The sequence below is a fragment of the Fistularia commersonii genome, chromosome 24 (assembly GCF_037954325.1).
Source record: "Fistularia commersonii isolate RoL2024-O1a breed Wild chromosome 24, RoL_Fcom_v1.0, whole genome shotgun sequence".
Lineage (NCBI taxonomy): Eukaryota > Metazoa > Chordata > Actinopteri > Syngnathiformes > Fistulariidae > Fistularia > Fistularia commersonii.
Genome location: NC_141307.1, coordinates 1,765,165 through 1,784,062, shown reverse-complemented (window position 1 = coordinate 1,784,062; position 18,898 = coordinate 1,765,165). Strand labels below are relative to the sequence as shown.

At 46.5% G+C, this 18,898-nt stretch overlaps 2 protein-coding genes across 2 annotated transcripts; one reads left to right on the top strand and one right to left on the bottom strand.

Moving 5' to 3' along the window:
- Positions 1 to 1,708: 1,708 nt before the first annotated feature.
- Positions 1,709 to 10,040, bottom strand: LOC147219626 (uncharacterized). Its single transcript, XM_086171387.1, has 10 exons — positions 9,975 to 10,040; positions 9,340 to 9,486; positions 9,155 to 9,262; positions 8,417 to 8,572; positions 6,496 to 6,624; positions 6,234 to 6,354; positions 5,982 to 6,157; positions 4,251 to 5,703; positions 3,760 to 3,849; positions 1,709 to 3,563 (listed from the first exon to the last, which is right to left on the bottom strand). Exons 3-10 carry the CDS (start codon positions 9,221 to 9,223, stop codon positions 3,550 to 3,552), a joined length of 2,208 nt encoding a protein of 735 aa, XP_086027513.1. The 5' UTR covers positions 9,224 to 9,262; positions 9,340 to 9,486; positions 9,975 to 10,040; the 3' UTR covers positions 1,709 to 3,549.
- A 671-nt stretch (positions 10,041 to 10,711) lies between these two features.
- necap1 (NECAP endocytosis associated 1) lies at positions 10,712 to 17,037 on the top strand. The gene is made up of 8 exons (XM_086171241.1): positions 10,712 to 10,835; positions 11,961 to 12,061; positions 12,623 to 12,727; positions 12,814 to 12,895; positions 13,218 to 13,326; positions 13,859 to 14,006; positions 14,238 to 14,331; positions 14,913 to 17,037. Exons 1-8 carry the CDS (start codon positions 10,741 to 10,743, stop codon positions 14,965 to 14,967), a joined length of 789 nt encoding a protein of 262 aa, XP_086027367.1. The 5' UTR covers positions 10,712 to 10,740; the 3' UTR covers positions 14,968 to 17,037.
- Positions 17,038 to 18,898: the final 1,861 nt, after the last annotated feature.

Below are 18,898 nucleotides of genomic sequence, written 5' to 3'. Positions count from 1 at the left end.
GGCGACGGGGCTTCGTGCCGGCGCTCCACTTCAATCCGTCCCTGGAGGGGGTGGGTTTTTTCGAGTGTGTGTGGTTGAGAAATAAAGGGTCCGACGTCACAAATCCTGCTAACGTTAGCCTGCAACTGACCTTTATTTTGATTTGTTTTGACTGAAATTGAAAAATTTGTTGTGTTATTTTGCCGAATTTGTCTTTCTTTGACCATCATTTTTTTTTTCAAATCATGAAAAACTGCCAATATTTTGGCTTTTATCTGTTTAGACTATTTCCGGTGAAATTTCAGCTTAGAAATTAAACTTTAAATTTCATCTCATGTTGAAAACAATTAGAATTTTTTTTTCCTCAAATTTGTCTTTCTTCAATGATGATCTTTTTGAAATCATAAAAAAAATGCAAATATTTGCAATCTTATTGATTTAGCCAATTTCTGGTGAAATTTCAGCTTAGAATTAAACTTTAAATTTCACCACCTGTTGAAAACAATTAGAATTTTTTTTCCCCCAAATTTGTCTTTCTTCGGCCGTGATTTTTTTTCCAAATCAAGAAAAAATGCAAATATTTGCGATTTTATTGATTTAGACAATTTTTGGTGAAATTTCAGCTTAGAAATTAAACTTTAAATTTCATCACATGTTGAAAACAATTAGAATTTTTAGTTTTTCCCCAAATTTGTCTTTCTTTGCCCGTGATTCCTTTTTTCTGATCGTGAAAAAATGCAAATATTTGCGATTTTATTGATTTAGCCAATTTCTGGTGAAATTTCAGCCTAGAAATGAAACTTTAAATTTCATCACATGTTGAAAACAATTAGAATTTTTTTTTTCCACAGATTTGTCTTTTCGCCCATGATTTTTGTTTTCAAATCATGAAAAAAATGCAAATATTTGCAATATCATTGATTTAGCAGCAGATAAAGCTTTAAGATAAAATTTTAAATTGTGTCAGTGTTGAAAACGATTGGAAATTTAAAAAAAAAAAGTTTCAAGCTGATGGGGCTGAGGTCTGAGAAGATGGCCGCCATCATTCAACTTGCCGTGACGCCAACACACTCACACACACACACACGCACACACACCCTTTACATACAAATAAAGGGATGTCTTTCCCCAATGTAAATCTGGCGTATGATCTGGGCCGCTCGGCCTGCAGACGGAGCGGCGGGGTGTAATCTGACAGGCTTGTGTTACAAAAACCAAAAAAAGGCAGCGGACCATCACGTCCCAATGACAAATCTGCACCCTTCGGATTTTTTTTTTAAGAGGCTAAGCTGCCGGCTGCGAATGGAGACTCAGATCCGGCTCAGAGGCCAAATCCACTTCTCTGCTGAGTCATGTTACGGCCCTTTGGTTGCCGTGGCAGCGACGGGTGCAGAAAAAGAAGGACACCCCGAAAAAACATCTGCTGCTCGACGTGATACAGATTATTAGATGAAGAAGATATATTGTTTTAAAATAAAACATGATGAAATGAATAACTTGACCATATTTAAGTGCCTTTTTGGAAATTCGAGGCCTCGGATGGGGACACCGAATCACCCAAGTGTGTGCTGAGTGTAAATGTGTGTGTTTATGGCCCTCTAGTGGGCACAGCAGGACGGTTTGATGCTAAATTTACTGAAATCCAAGAAAAATATCTTTTATTATTTTAGCAGTCATTCTGACACACACACACACACACACTCACAATACACTCAGACGTGCACTGATGTTTAAATAAGGTCTTTTATTTCGAAGCCACGTAGCTAAACACCGTACAGCGACACACCAGAGCGCAGCGGCTACAGAAAAAACAACGGGGGTCACACAACCAACCAATCAGAAACGACGACAAACCCATACAGTGGAACACCCGCTCCACCCACACACACACACACACACACACACAAATATGACCTCATCTTCGCCGGAGGCCATTTTTTGTCGTTGCATCGATAAATATCCTCGTGATAAACAATAAATAGTTCCTCTGGATTGTAACACTTTCTCCATATACAGCATATTTTCAAGGTTTATCTGTGATTGCGCCACTATTTACATCAGCACAATAAATACTGCACACTCACTGAGCGTGCATTGACCACACACACACACGCACACACACACTCCTGTCCCACATACACACACACGCACTCACACACTCTTGCCACCTTGCTTGGGGTTTTAAGACAGCTGTCGGTTTCTAGCGTCAAACCGACAAACCCGGCGCCGTTGCTGAGTGACCAGTATGTTTTTCTCTGATTCTCTAAATATACAGAGTTATTTTTTTATAACTTTTACTGCACAGAACAAAAGAAGGATGCCAATGATTATAATAAAAATGTGCTTGTAAATATGTGTACACCTGTTGTCTGATTGCAAGGAAATAAAACCGGTCATTTATGCAAAAATGTTTGATTGAGAAAACAAAACTTGCAAACGCTTTTGAGTATAAAAAAATAAAAATCTGTTTGCAAAAATAAACACTCCAAAAAAAAGAAAGAAATATTTTGCAAATCCAAAGTGTTTGCGTACCCCCGGACAGAATTCAGATTTAAATCTGATAATCAGATAAACCATATCATATCATATCATTATCTGCGAACAAAAACTTTGGATTGCAACGTCATTTATTTATTTCACTTGCAACAAAACAGCGGTGAACCATTTCACTTTGAAATCAGTTTGCGATTCTGTGATAAAGGCAGAAAAAAAAAACAACTCCATATATCGCGAGACGGAAAAACAGGAAGTACTGAAATTATACAGGAAGTTATTTCTCACGATTCCGCATCCCATTGGATCGCGCTCGATTGCCATGACGACCGTCGGCAGGCGTATTTTGTTTTGAGTTGCCGGGGAGACGACGCGACTGTAAACGACAACAAACTCGATGGTAGAACATGCAAACGGGTCCCACCTGATCCAAAACAATCCCTTTAAATGTCGGTGGGACCGCAGGGTTTCCATGCTGGGAGGTCACAACAGGAAGGGGTCGTCGCTTTTGTTAATGGTCTCTCCCGAGGCGCCTCCCCCTCCAGACGGCAGAATGGTACGTCCCGCCCGGCCTGCGCCTACTTGGTGATTTCCTCCAAGAGTCCCGTCGCGTCCGGTCGTCTACACACTACATATCTATATAGGGTTACTTTGGTAGCCCGTGAATGCTCTCACACACACACACACACACAGAGTACATCTACACACTACGATAGGACCACTTGTGACGGGTCATTTGGCAAAACACAACCACTATTTCATACGAACTCATGATAACTACAATTTGTCAAACTATCTCCAACCGTCTGTGTGACGGATCCACCGTCCTCCAGGAGCGACGCCACGTTTCCCCCAAAAGTTAACCTTTTTCTTTTTCCTCTTCCCAGCGGATGAAGACGCTATCTCTCCTTACCGAGGGCCTGTGTGTGGGTGGCGGAGATTTGAGATTTGAGATTGGAGCAAAACGGATGGTCGAATTCAACAAGCGACGCCGAGGAGGGAGCCGTCGCTCGGCGCGTGGCCTCTTCTTTCCGCGGCGTTCGCTTCCCTGCAATAACATAAAGGTCCAGTTCTACTCTAAAAGGTGTTTTCTTTCAGGGCGGGCAGGGAAGGAGGGGGGGAAGAGAGCAAAGCGGAGGAAAAGTCGAGTTAATAAAGACTGTTAGGCTGGCGCTGGAGGTGACATGACGACGCATGAACGGATGTGAAGAGATAAGAGAAGGAATGACAACAAACGCCACGAGACGATGACGGGTTCTTGTTAGCGGTCGGCTGAGGCGTGTTCACCTGTGCTGCCCCAGGGGTCGCTCTTGGCGGCGCCGTCCCCGAACGGGTCGTCGGTGGGGGAGGAGGCCGAGGGGCCGGCCGGAGCTGCAGCTTCACACAGAGAAACCACGTTTGAGGAACTTGTTGTTAAAACTTTGTTTTACTGCCGGCGAAAAATAACCATCAGGTGGGAAGGAACGGAAAGGAAGGGCTGCTCGCGGTGGATTAGAGATTAGCCGAAAGGAGTCGGTACTCATTCTGGTTCTTAATCCGTTGGATTTACGCGGGATGATTTTTCTAGGAAATAAAATGCTTATTTTTACACTCCGCGGTCGGTAACTTACTGTTTGAGGCAATTTGAAAAGAGACAGATGAACGGATATTTGATCTTACTATGTTTTCTGGTTCGTGCGTCTGCAGAGGAAGCAGGCAGGAACCAGAAAAATCAACAATTTGTATCCGAGGCTCATTCTGGTCTAATGTTTGCAGACGATACCATCGGGTATTCTTACCCGGGGCTCCCCACGGGTCATTGTCTGGTTTGGAGGAATCTCCGAATGGATCGGAGCTGTCAACAGATGTCGGCGCACTCGTGCCGTCCCCCCAGGGATCCCCGGCTTTTGCTTCCACCTGTGCGGAGGATGGCGGCCCCCAGGGGTCAGCTCCGGCGGGCGGCGGGGAGCCGGCCTCCCAGGCGTCCGCCTTGCCTTTCGGTGAACTCAGCGGAGAGGCATTGAAGGGATCGGGCGTTCCATCTGTAGCATGGCTGGACGGTGCGGTGAACGGGTCCTCTTTGGGAGGAGTCGGCGGAGCGGCGAAGGGGTCGTCTTGCGAGGGTTTGGACGGTGCGGAGAAAGGATCCTCCTTTGGCGGCGTTGTTGCTGAGGTGTCTTCTTGAGTCCCCTCAGACGGGGTAGAGAACGGATCCCCCGAGGGGGGCGACGACTGGGCGGCGCAAGAGTCACCTTGGGCCGGTTTGGATGGTGCTGAGAAAGGGTCCTCTTTTGGTGGGGTTGTGGGAGCAGAAAATGGGTCACCTTGGGCAGGTGGTGGGGCAGCAAAGGGGTCATCTTTTGGATTACTGAAGGGGTCATCTTTGGGGGCGTTGAAGGGGTCGTCCTTGGGGGCAGTAAAGGGATCATCTTTGGGGGCGTTGAAGGGGTCGTCTTTTGGAGCGTTGAAGGGGTCGTCTTTTGGAGCATTGAAGGGGTCGTCTTTTGGAGCGTTGAAGGGGTCGTCTTTGGGGGCGTTGAAGGGGTCGTCTTTGGGGGCGTTGAAGGGGTCGTCCTTGGGGGCAGTAAAGGGATCATCTTTGGGGGCGTTGAAGGGGTCGTCTTTGGGGGCAGTAAAAGGATCGTCCTTTGCGGCGTTGAAGGGATCGTCCTTGGGGGCGTTGAAGGGATCGTCCTTGGGGGCGTTGAAGGGGTCGTCCTTGGGGGCAGTAAAGGGATCGTCCTTGGGGGCAGTAAAGGGATCGTCCTTGGGGGCAGTAAAGGGATCGTCCTTGGGGGCGTTGAAGGGGTCGTCCTTGGGGGCGTTGAAGGGGTCACTGTTAGACAAGCTGAATGGGTCTGGTTTATCTTTGGGCGCAGCAAACGGATCCTCCTGGTCTTTGGGTGCGTCGAACTGGTCAGGAGCCTCTTTGGGTGCGTTGAAAGGATCGGAGTCATTCTGGGCCACGAACGGATCTTTCCCGTTGGTCGATGCGGTGAACGGATCAGGCTCGTCTTCCCCATTCTTTGCAAAGGGATCTTTTTCAGTTTTAGGAGTTTCAAATGAATCCTTCTCGGGTTTAGCCGGAGCTCCCCAGGGGTCTTTGCTCGCCCCTTCAGAGGCTCCCCACGGGTTTGGCTTCTCCACCTCCTCCTCCTCCGATTTCTCCCTCGCTCCTCCCCACGCACCTCCTTTACCCTCCACATCCTTGCCTGCATCCTCCCATTTCAGGTCATCCTCGCTCATTTTGGCCTAGAAGAGCCAAAATGGAACGGAAACAAAAGCAGTCAATGAATTAGTTCATTTTCTCAATGGACAACGGAAACACCAGCAACAGTACAACTGTTTGTGTATGTCTTTGTCAAAAAAAAAAAAAACAAAAAAAAAACTCACTAACCCCAGCTTACTGTTCTGTATATTTCCTGTGCATCTTGTATTTGCAAGTGTTATTTGCAGTCCCTATGTCCTCTATTGTAAGTCGCTTTGGATAAAAGCGTCTGCTATATGTAATGTAATGTGTTCATGCTCACCCTTCTTTCCGCGTCTTTCTTCTCAGCTTCCTGCCGCAGGCGCTCCTCCTTCCGGGCCTCGAAGGAGGCCGCCAGGTCGGCCACCGAGGGGATGTTGGTGATGGACGGAAGCCCCGACGCTCCAGGGACGAAGCAGGGCTTGTAGTTGGGATCCTTGATGTTGTCTGAGGACGAGGCTGAGGCAAAAGGGCGAGAAGATAAGTGAGATGTTGTGTGAGAGCGGAAAGAGACGAGGGATCCGAGGGGCCTCACCGGCGGAACTTTTCGACGTTTTTTCTCTGGTTTTAACGGCAAAGGCTCTCTCCTCCTTCAATTTCTCGTCGTCCTCCATCAGCACCAGGACGACCTTGGCCTTCTCTCTCACATTTGTGCCCTGGGTTGAGAGAACCGTAAAACAAAGGGTCACGCTTACGATGCACTTCGCTGTTTGAAAGTGCTTTTTAGACGTCGGCCCGTTTGGATTCTGCAGGTAAGGACACTCCCTGAAAATGAAGGAGTGGGGGGGGAGTTTCACCTGGTCTTTGCCGTCCTTCTCCACAAAGCGGTACTCCGTGAGGGCTTTGACGATGTAGATGTTGTCTTTCATTTTCAGCAGCACGCGGTCGTCCCCCGTCTTCAACAGGTACTCCAGCAGCGTCAGTGACTGAGAACAAACCCCGAACCGAGCTCCTGTTAGCATTTTCTGGGCTAAAACGAAATACATAAACGAGTCGCGCGCGCCTGGATGTAAACCGATCTCCTTAAACGTTGCGAAAACAGAGCGACGCCATTTACCGGGGGTCCAAATGTGTGCACGGTTAGCTTTCATACCCTCATGGTATTAGCAGGGGTGCTGCGCCCTGTCGTTCTCGAAGACCTTGCCGTTTGTACGGCTAATATCGATTCCCCGGGACAGAAGAGGTCGGTGTTGAAGCTGACGGCTACAGAACACGAGAACACGCGCCGGCCATTTGTCCTGCGATCAATAACTGCTATTAAAAGCCGGGTGGGCTTCCCCGCCAGCAAGTTGACAGGAGAAAGGGCGCTTCGTATGGAAACTTGGCTCAAGCCGAACCCTTTCAGAGCCTTCGTTCATTCGGGAAAAAAAACGCGTCCTTTGAGAGGCCGAACAGGCGTCGACAAAGACGGTATAGTTTGATTAACAGCCTGTATGGAAACAAGAGATGCTCGGAAACCCACGTAGCAACACGATCGCTGTTCTCAGACTCGCATACAGGCATCCTGTTGTGTTCTTACGAGGCTGAACGTCGGTGGTCAGCCGGGCGGCTCGACAACAGAAGGGACGAAGGACTGCCAAATGACAGCGCTTCGTCGCTCCGCTGTGCTGACGCTAACTGCTGCAAAACAGACTCCTGGTTTGACTTTGGATGGTCGTGGTTGTTTGTGTAAAACTTCTTGAGGTGAAACTCCTCTGACTCCCTTCACATCTCTGATTTGATGCATCCACGACGGAAGCAGTTTACAGTTTGTGAAGTCCGTCTCTCTCGTCGGCTCCTAATTCCATTTAATGGCTCATTTCGGGCCTGAAACCAATCATAAATTCTGCATTGTGGTTTGAGCCCAGGCTTGTCTGTCCTGTCCTGTCCTGTCCTGTCCTTCCCTGCGCTGATGATTGTTTGCTCTTTTGTAGCTGCATATTTTATTGATCTCCAAACATAAAGCTCCGACCAGCTGTCCTCGCGCTTTGGCTCCACCTGATCCGTCCGGTGGTTCAGATTGCGACTTGGCGGCTGACATGAGGGCCGAGGCAGGAAGCGAACATCAACAAATGCAGTTTGATTGAACACAGCAAATAAATCATTTATCAACATAAAGGTTGTTTTTTTTTGTACATAAAGTAGCTGCCATCACATTAGGACAGAATCAACAGCAGAAGTGCCTGTGGCCCAGCAATCACGGTATAAAATTACAAAATGCGTTTGAACCCTTGAAAACCAAAAACATGTTTAAATGAAATCTAAAACCCAATACAGTACATAGTCTTTGTTAATTTGTATTTATATCCTTTCTTTTTATCATTTGCACACTGTTCTACCCTGTAACGCTGACGTGACATTGAATTTCCACATCGTATCTTAATACGTCAAAATTTTCAAGTAGCCTGATAATTAGATTTCATGCATTTTGACTATTTTGATTTCATCCAGTTTTACCCTGTTTTTGCTCTATTATTGTCCCACTGGAACTCTTAGCTTTTTCTTTGCAGTCAATGCAGAATTGCAATTTTCCTGTGCAGGAAAAGAAGCATTTCTCCTCTTTATGCTTTCGTAACCAGGCAACTGCTGGGAACCCAGATATATGGAAGTAGTAGCCAGCTCCACTGTGTTTCTGTAGTCAGTGGGACCTTCTCAGTCCAGCAGCCGGCTTAATAACCGGCTCTTTTCTCTATCTCCGAGCTGACGATGGCGATGCCCGGCCCTCAAACGCCTCCTCACCTTGTGGATGTGCCTCCAGTTCCTGTCATCTTTCAGCCTTTTCCACAGCATCGTCATGATCTCATTGCAGGCCACCACGTTGTAGGTCAGATCGGAGAGGTCGGCCATCTGAGAGCTGGACGGACCCCAGGGGTCGTTGGACGTCGCTTCTCTGACCTGCAAAAGGACAGAGGCCAGGAAAGTTAGCGGATGTAATGTTTTATAAGTCGAAGCAGGTGTTAGCAATCGCTGCATCATCAAAAAATTAACAAGGTTTTGCCCTCAACGGAAATAATAATGTGAGGGTGTTATATTTAAATTTAAGCAGGGATGGACTTTCATGAGCCATATTTATAGGTTACAGGTCACGGATTATTCATGTCCAAATATAATTAGCAGTCCCAGTGTCACCAAAGTGAATGCATGCATCAAGAGATTCGGCTTAGCTTTTTCTACAATGACAGTTCAATTATTAAGAATGCCTATTTATTTTTTCCACCGCAGAAACCAGGTTGACCGAAAACCGATTTGAGGCAAAAAGTTGAAACCAAATGTTACCTGGTCCAGGAATCAAAGCGCAGAAGTAACAATACCACAATACAGTGAACGCTATGCAGTCTTTGACTTTTGTTTTGAGAGTTTAACACTGTGAGCTGTTTTCATACAGCTTGGAGAGAAGCCTGAGCGCCGTGTTTCCTCTAAAAGGGTTGGAACTGAAGTAATGCACAGGATACCAGTCATGTTATCGGCGTCCCTCACCTTGACCTCGGCCTCGGAGTAGTTTTGGACCAGGTTTTTCAGCTGCCTGCGAAGCATTGAGGACGTCATGGTGTCTGGATGGAGGACGGGGACTCAAACCTCCCGGATCTGGGCCAGAAGACACCGGTCAACTCTGTTTTCAAATAACACCATGCCTACATCTGTGCATATGAATGTGGACCTACATTTTTTAAACTGTGCTTTTAAAGAATTCAGGTATGTTCTTCGTGTGTTTTGTGCTGCTCCTGGCTCAGTGGGCTGTCATTCTGCTGGCCCTCCTTCCTCCAGACTGCTTTGGCTTCACCCCGGAGGACCAGGACCGGGTGTTTTACCTGCGGGAAGGAACAAGTCGTGAAGAAAAGGATGAATGGCAATGAATTTGTGATGCAGCAGTGGGGAAGGGTAGGTGACAGCGTCCGTCACTGCGACAAATACAGCTCCTCGTCCGACTGTCCAGCTAAGCTACGAGCTAAGCTAGGCCTCCCTCCTCTTGTGTTAGCCAAGTGACACCCTACAAGCTTAACCATTCGGGTTAGAGTCGCCGTATTAGCAGAAACACGACGTGTTTCCCCGTAGCGTCTCGCCGCCGGGCCGTTTTCAGGACCTCGGAGAGCGACCGAAGCCACCCGGCGGCCGTCAAAATGGCTAACAGCCCAGCGCAGCTGTCAAGCTAGCAGCGCCCAACATCGGACGCCAGCGTCCAACGGGAGGGTCTCAGTCAAAACAGCAGCAGCGTCCGGGAGGAAAACATGTACTCTCATAGTGCACCTGAGAAGTGCACCTGAGACAGGCAGGGTTTAAAGTAAATCGCGGCTCTTACCCAGAGGGAGATGTCGAGGGATCTTCGAGGAGACGGCACGAAGCTGCGGCTTCCGTTTCCGCCGATTTGAGCCCCCCCTCCCCCGCCGTGGGTCCACGCCTCCTCTCCCCGGGCTCGGGTCAAAAAGGTCGGACACCCGGGGCCACAAAAATCCCTCGATTAATCACGTTAAAAGACGCAAAACGTCAAAAAAAATCAGCAAAATCAACCCTAAATAAAAACGGAGCAAAAATGAGCTGGAATCTGCAAATAATGCATGTGATAGCGGAAATCAGCAATAAAATACCCCAGTAACAGCTTGCAAACAAGACATTCATAACACGAAATCACTTGAAAATAATCCAACGAAACATCTGGAGAAAGAAATGAGTGATAAATTAAAACAGAATGTGTGCAAAGAACATGTGCAATTAAACAAAATTTACGGTAAAATCCAACGGAAAAAGAGCAAATGAATTGAAAAATAACAAAATAAAACAACAAAGAAAACATACACAATGCAAAAAAAAAAAAATCAAAAAAAAAATCGATGATTGAAATCTAGAATTTAAAGGTAAGAATCCTGAAACAACTCCTGATTTCAGGGGGATACGTGATGTTTACGTGTTAATTACTTTTAAAATACTGCTTTATATCTACGAAAAAATCAGTGTTTACATTTTTATTTACTAATTATTCATCTGAAGCGTCGTGCGCAGGCGCGGAGCGCGCCCCTGTCCCTCGAGCCGGATAAATGAGTCACAACCATCGATAACGGCGAAGCAAGATGGCGGCCGAGGGCGAGTACGAGTCCATCCTGTGCGTCAAGCCCGATGTCAGCGTCTACCGCATCCCGCCGCGGGCTTCCAACCGCGCCTACAGGTACTGACGGGGGCCCCGCCGGTTACCGGTGGTCCGGTGGACCCGGTGGACCCGGTAGAGACGCTGTTACACGTCTTCCCGCCGCCACCGGTTCCGTTTCACCGCCGCGGTGTCAGAGCCTCGAGCCGCCGTTGGTGGATGGATCTCAAATTACGACCGTGATTTTATATATATACACATATATATTTAAACATGTTTTTTTTTATTTGATTTAAAATACAGTTTTGTTTTTGTTTTCTTCCCCGGTTTCTTTGTCGTTTGGAATGGCGGGGGGGGTTCCGAGTCACCGTGTGGCCGGTGGACGCCGGGGGTGAATCGGGGACACTTAAGCTAGTGACGACCGGGAAAGTAGGTCTGCCGAGGAAAATAATATTTTAAAACAAATAGAGGTGATTTAATTGTTTGTTTTCACAGCTTCTGTCGGATGTCAAATATTTTGATTCTGTTTCTTTGGAGTGTCACCTTTATTGCAATATTGTCAACAGAAATGTTTATTTAAATTCGTAGTCGCACTGGTTGTAAAGGCTTCTTTGACGGATTTTGTTTTTGCTAATATTTGGCTGGTATTCAGATCCCTTGTTTTGTTTTAATTTCAGAATTCATATTCCGTATTGACATTTTTATGTGTTTTTTATTTGTTTGACGTTGCACTTGTGAGAAAAAGAAGGTGAAGGATTTGAAGTTTCTCAAGAGGTGAAGAAATGTTTGCAAGCAGGCTGGAACAGATGCTGAAAAGTGTCAGGCGTGTTTACACGTTTCTTTTCTTTCTGGAAAAGAAACGTGTAAAGATGGAGCCATGATGTCTGGTTTGGAGACACTAAGGAGAATACAGGAGGCAGAGATGGAGAGGTGGAGGTTCTCTTTTTGGGAATTCATCGGAGGGACAGCACATGTTCTGGAGATGAAGTCAGACTGAGATGGTTTGGACGTGAAGAAGAATGTTAAGGTTGCAAGTGCCAGGCAGGAGGACCAGTGGAAGACCACAGAGGAGCTCTATGGGCAACCTGAGATCAGATGTCCTGTGTTTAGATGCTCCTGGATGTTGTCTTAAGTGGGGTTGGAGGTTGCCATGTTGATGCATTAAAAAGCAGACGTCAGAGGGATTGAATGGTGTTTTGTCTCCAGGGCGGCTGACTGGAAGCTGGACTCTCCGGACTGGACGGGCCGGATGAGGATCACCGCCAAGGGCAAGGTGGCGTTCATCAAGCTGGAGGACAAAGTCTCAGGTGCCACTTTAGTCTTTACCATCTAAACTGAATTTTCACTGGCGGACCTCTGAGTTTGACTCGTGGGATGATGAACGGCTCTGATCACAACCTTTAACGTCCCGCATAGTGGTTTGTTTTTAGTTTGTTTTTTTTTTTTCCCAGGAAATGGCAGGCCTCTTTGGTACTCTTTGCTGATTTTTGACGCTGTCTGTTTACACCTGGAGGGAACTGTGTGTTCTCTCGAGTGGTTCTACGCGTGTTGTCATTTTTTTAATTTATTTTTTCTCTCCAATGTATTGTTTTGTACTTTGCAAAATATGCAAGTGGAAACACATTGGCATATTTTCTAATATTTTCCAATTTTTATCTAACGTCAAACTTAGGTTAATTTTAACCTTTTTTTAAGTTTTTACTTGATAGGTAAATGATAAACAAGCGTGCACAACTTCAACTAATCTTGTTAGCGTTTTCAGGCAATTTAGCCCACATTAAATATTTTAGTTTTTCTATAACGCCTCATCTCAAATGTAGCCACTGAAAGGAAAACATTAAGGTGTAATAAATCCTCCCATCCTGCAGGGGAGCTGTTTGCCCAGGCGCCGGTTAAGGAGTACCCTGGTGTCGCGGTGGAAACGGTCAGTGACTCCAGCAGATACTTTGTCCTGCGGATACAGGACGACAACGGTGAGGCCGATGAAGATTCACTTACACTGCTCTGAACCTTTCATTCAGCTCTGAACACCTCCGGCGTCTTTTTGTCTCGTCCGCAGGTCGCAGCGCCTTCATCGGGGTGGGCTTCGGGGACAGAGGGGACGCCTTCGATTTCAACGTCGCTTTGCAGGACCATTTCAAGTGAGGAGGTTTTACCTCCTGTCCCTTCTGGATTGGCTTTGTGGGATAAAGTCCGTCATGCTTAATAGCTTTTAACTGCGTGAGAAGTATTGGCGCTGATTTTTGTGATGACTGACATCTGTAGCTTGTGTTGTCACTTTGAGCCTCTGTTCCGACAGCGGGGTCTGTCAGGCTCACAACCCAAAAAATGTAATTTCTGTCAAGAATTTTGAGTGATTCATCTGTAGTACTTGTCTGTAAAGTATTTCTGTGAGTACAGGACCTCTGCTCGTTCCCTGAACTTAAACCCTGCTGATCAGCCGTTCGTCCCGTCTCCCAACAGGTGGGTGAAACAGGAGATCGAAATCCGCAAAACAGGTCAGCTGGGAGATTCGGGGCCGAAGCTGGACTTGGGCTTTAAGGAGGGGCAAACCATCACTCTCAACATCGGGGTGAGGAAATGTCTATCAGAACAGGGCTTCCGGAAAATCTCCGGATCCCAAATCCTGCTCATGTTACCTGTGTGATAAGAAAATAATTTTATACACACCAGACAGAGCTGACATTTTACAATGTCGGTATTTCACTCATATTTTAAATATTAAATATCTAAATATTTAATATTCAAATATTTATCTTTATGTGAAAACAACAATTCCAATTTTTTGAGGAATTTCCTTTGAAATTGTAACTGTTAGGAATTTAAAATCGTGCAAAATTTCTTGCCAGTGGTTTTACTTTTTTTTTTTTTTTTTTTTTTTCCAAATTTTTTCTTTTTTCTGTGACACTTAATGAAGATTTGGGAAGCAGCCAAGTGAATTTGCATATGAAAACAATGACTTTTTCTCTTTTCAGCTTTTCCCTTCAGGGGTCGCCACAGCGAATCAATGACTAACTGGAAAAAAAATCAAGTTTCGAGTTCAATTTTAACATATTTATCTTTGACTATTTCCTATAAACAACATTTTTATCATTGCTTTTTAGCAGGGAAAGAAGAGGGACAAGCCCCGCCCACAAGGAGCCGGCGGTTTGGGACTCCTCCCACCTCCTCCTGGAGGCAAGATAGCCCCGCCTCCCTCATCAGGCTCGTCCAATCACAACACAGTAGCAACAACGGGTGGCACGGCAACAGGTGAATCCTATGATGCTCTGGGTCCTGAGTGTCTGTGAGCTAATGCTAGTGTGTGTGTGTGTGTGTGTGTGTGTGTGTGTGTGTGTGTGTGTGTGTGTGTGTGTGTGTGTGTGTGTGTGTGTGTGTGTGTGTGTGTGTGTGTGTGTGTGTGTGTGTGTGTGTGTGTGTGTGTGTGTGTGTGTGTGTGTGTGTGTGTGTGTGTGTGTGTGTGTGTGTGTGTGTGTTTTCCAGGGTGTCTGCTGGAGCTGGACACCAGTAACTCCAACACAGTGGTTCAGTCCAGCCCAGGTTCGGACCTGTGGGGAGAGTTCTCCGCCCCGGCGAGGTAGACCTTCAGGCGTTGAAGATTTGTTTACTGGTGTTTTTGATTTGTGATTGTGATGCAGGGAGTTCGTTGTATTCATGGCATCGTTTCTCTGCCTGAACAAACTAAAAACTATAAATATTACTATAAATCTTTTTAAATGAGAAAAAACATATAAATGGGGACTTGTATCCCTGAACTAACAACTTGTGTGTCTAAATTTGTCAATTTCTCAATCTCCCATCCATCTTTTATTGTATCTTTATTTATTATTATATTTATGATTTCTAGCTGCTGACACCTTGGAGGGAGATCATTTAAATGAGCTCTTCTTTGTGTTTATTTATTTAAAATTTTTTTTTTTATTAATTATTAAAATTATATATTATTGCTATTATCAAAATAGAATTGAGGGCTATGAAAGTGGTTGTTAAATTGCTAGAATTTTCCCTCATGATTGTTAATTTGAAACTATGTTTGACTGTCAAGCGTCCGCCGTTTGGAATCAAATCATCCCAGGTGTTTCCTCGTGTGTGTAAAGGTGATCTCGGCCGTCCGGTGGTCGCAGCAGGTCCCGACCAAAGCGTGTGTTGTGTCCTCAGCTCCGTGGCGGCACCGCCGCGGCCGCAGAACGCAACCAACTGGATCCAGTTCTGAGCCGCCGCCCGTCACGCCGTCACGCCCGTCCATCACCCACGTCCTTGTGTCCCCCCGTGGCTTCCTGTGCGAGCAGCACCCCCTCACATCGCCGCTCCGCCGCAGAACGCTTTCAGGACAGGAAGCGACGTCGTCCGGGCCGTTCCATGAAGTCAGCCTTTCCCGACGAAATCTCAAGGGCTACGTGTGACGTCCCGAGCCGGCGTTCCTCCTCTCTACGTGTGTTTGCGTCTTCTCGCCACAGGATGGCTCTCCAAGCAGGAACTTCGTCCTTAGTCCGGAACGGCTCGTCAATGACGGCTCCTCCTGCTGGCGCCAGAGGGCGCTGCAACCTCACGGCTTCCTGGAGGCGCCTGAGCTTCTGCTTCTTCATTTTAATTTCTGCTGTGAGAAACAAGCCCGCGGCCCAATTAACTGAAGGCTAAGGACACATTTCAGATGGTTTATTTGCTGCTGGGTGATTTAATGCTTCCGCCATCAAAGTTTTTGTCATCCCTTGATTTAAAACGCAGGAAAGAAAGTTGCGGAAATTAATTGTGTTTACTGTTTAAAATTAAAACGCTCCAAATATTAATTTGGAACGGGCCTAATTAAAACAAATTAGGTCACTTACTATCAGAACTAGCCTTTAAATTGTCAGTGTTCTATTCCAGCCATCTGCTCCATCACCCTCTGCAGCACGGTCTGTTTATTGAATCAGGATTTTAGGGAACACTTTGTCGAAAATAATCCGGCAAACTCCACAGCGACTAGGATGGGAGCCGGCGGACAGCAGCATCGACATTCCGCTCCGAGATCTCTCAGCTGTGACTTTGTGTTTGGAGATGCTGCTGAAAGCCATGCAGAATCAGGAAGAAGTCAGACACCTGCCATCTGATGCAGGAATTTATTGAGATTAGGACTAGCGGCCCGTCTTTCTGTTAGTCCCAAAGTATTCCATGTATGTCTTTGTCACAAACACGGGTGTTGTTGCACTTTTGGGGTTCAGTACGAGGGAGCTGCCCGTCATGTTCCTCTGTCAGATCTCTTAAATTTCAAGTGGACGGACGCTGGGAGGGAAGAGTCTGCAGCTCTTGATGTGTCCTTCCTCCATGTTCTCACCCTCTATGGGATGGAGTTAGACGTAATCTCACAGGATGGGGGGAAAGACTTTTCTTGGTCTCTGGTGAGGAAATGGTGTCTGCTGCCGTGCGTTTACCGTCCTTAAATCGGCGAGGACGTCGTCTTAGTATGAAAACACCGAGGCTGGAAGGAGGAGAACCGAGGGGTGGAAGGACCTGAGAGGAACGTTCTGAAATTGAAAGGAAGATTTTAGAACGGATTCACAGAAAAAGAAACGGAAATTGATGAAGGTTAGCCAGCGTCAAATTTAGAGCCAGTAAAGTTAAAGTCATGCGGAAACTTTTCCAAGTCTGGATTTTAAACCACATCTTCAGAAGGACCTGGAGAAAGTGGAATCAGTCTGTCGCCAATCGATCAGTTGGTTTGATTCTCGATTCCAGCTCACCAACTGTGAAGAAGCTCTGAATTGTCCATCTTTGTCTGACCGCGTGTTAAGAAAAGGGAGTTACAACATCCTGGGCTTCCACCGACACCGGTTGACCTTTAGTCCTGTTTCCTGACGTTTCATTGGCTAATCGTCGGACGTGTCTTTGATTGACAGCTGACATCCCGACCCAGTGAGCGGATTAATGTGCACTGATAACGAATGAATGACTGAACGTAGGTCTCTGAGCTGCAGCTCATCCCGGTCCACCTTCCACGCCGTCCGTGTGATCGGACCGCCGTCCGGGATCCACCCGTGGTTTCTGTTGTTTACAGGACTTTTACGCACAACTGTGAATCATTTTTGTCTGTGTTGCGAATGTTCGGATCCCCGGCGGTCGAATCACCGCCGTTGTTGTTATTGTTATGTTGTCGTTAAGCTAAAGGGAGGCCTGATCGTTTCGCCTCGTGGACGTGTTGCGTTTACGTCGCTTTGCACCGCTGGCTACAACACTTTTCACTCATTCCACCCCGGCCCATTCAATGAGAAAGAGGCAATAAATTCTCTCGAAATGAGAGGCTTCTAACCTCTGTCTGTTTTTGTTTCTCCCGCCCGCTGCCTCTTTGCTCGCCAGCAGCGTCTCCATTGCCGCCGTTCACATTCTCCAAAATAGAGTTCGGCGCGACTTGTGCAAAGTCCATTTCTGCAACATTCTGAACAAAATGGCACTGTATTTTTGAAACAATAATAATTCTGTTTATGTTTATCACAAGTATTGATCAGTAAGTAGGTCGTGGGAAATGTCAGGTCATGGTGAATAATTGATAGGGAAAAAATTCAAGAAGATTTTGACAAGTTAAATATAGGTTCAGTAAATATTAACATTATTCAGGTCAGGTGTGAGTAAAATTTTTTTTTTATTGGATCTTTTTCTTGTTTTTTGTTTTTTTAATCTTTGACTTCCTGTTATTTTTACTAACGCGTTTCATGTCATAGTGCATCGAAAACGATTTATTTCATTAGAACCCAGAAAAAGGGAGTCCTGTCCTCCGATCCTCGCTGTCATAATTCATAATCATGATTAGGCTTATTCTGTATATTTGGGACAGATGAGTCACACATCTCTATACACACACACACACATAGACACACACCGCCGGCATGCTGAGGACTCACAGTGTTATTGCAATGTATGAGTTGTAATTTCAGGAGGGCTCGACTCCCGGCCTCCACTAACGAGCTCCTCGTTAATCCTGTCTGCCTGCTGGTTTCCTCTTTACGACCTGTGCCGGGGGGGCGGGAGGTCAAAGGTCACAGCGACGACTGATGGCTTTTTTTCCGTGACATATGAGCAAGGAGCATGCTGGAAAGTGTGTGTGTGTGTGTGTACCACAGCGGCGACTGAAATCAGTGCATATTGAAAGTTTTAAACCTGCAGACAGAGTTTTAACAGCGAACCGTCTTCCCACGTTTCCCTCCAATGCTGTTACCATGGTTACCCCCAACCTGCTTGTTGGAGTTAGTGTGCAAATCTGAGCCGTACTCATGTACTTAATGATAATCAAGTCATTTCCTGCAACCAAACGTGTTTGCCTGAACTTTATCCTGTTATTTCCAACTCCTGTATTGTTAAATCGCCGCGGTGGCGGAGGAAGGCTGTGTCACCCGTCCCCGTGACCTCACATGTTTTCCCATGTCGGTGTCAAAGATCAAATGTTCCTCGGCTAACAGGCTGTACCGTCGGCGGGCCGGCCTCCGCCTCCCCCTCCACCTCCGCCGCTGCCCAGGAAACCGAGCAGGCGTGAAGTAAACACACAGGACAAACAGGCAAGTGTGCCAGTCAAGTCAGTGTGTGTGTGTGTGTGTGTGTCACGTCATTTCAAAAGTACCGGTCCTGTACTGGTTTATGATATTATAGATTGTGTTGCAACTAAGAAATAAAAATAAATCTTAATTATTTAGCATCGATATGATCCCGAGCTTCGAGGCGGCCGCCTCACGCAGACCCGCCGCTCTAAAAAAAGGAGCTGCATGAAGCCGTCCTTGGCAGGGATCCGGGGGCCGAAGGCCCCGCGGACAGGAACCAACCGGCCTGCAAGTATTCACCTGATACCCTCGCACACGTAAACAAATTGCCCTTTCGAAAAAAAGCTGATGCACGCAGCTGTATTGTCGGACCTGAAGCCGCGAACGGTTTATGACTTGTGTCTGAGGCCAGGAGGGGGGTGGAGGGGGTCAAAGCTGGACCTACATGGTGCTGAAAAGATGAAGTGTCAAGTTTACAACCGCGGGTCTATTTTTGAAACCATCTGGGCAAACTCTTTGCTCACCCTGTGAATATTTGCAATGTGATTTATTTGCCGCTCCTGATCCTTCAGCAGGGCCTCACAAAGACCCCTGACTTTATCACACATGTATGACACATCATGCATTGTACACGACATG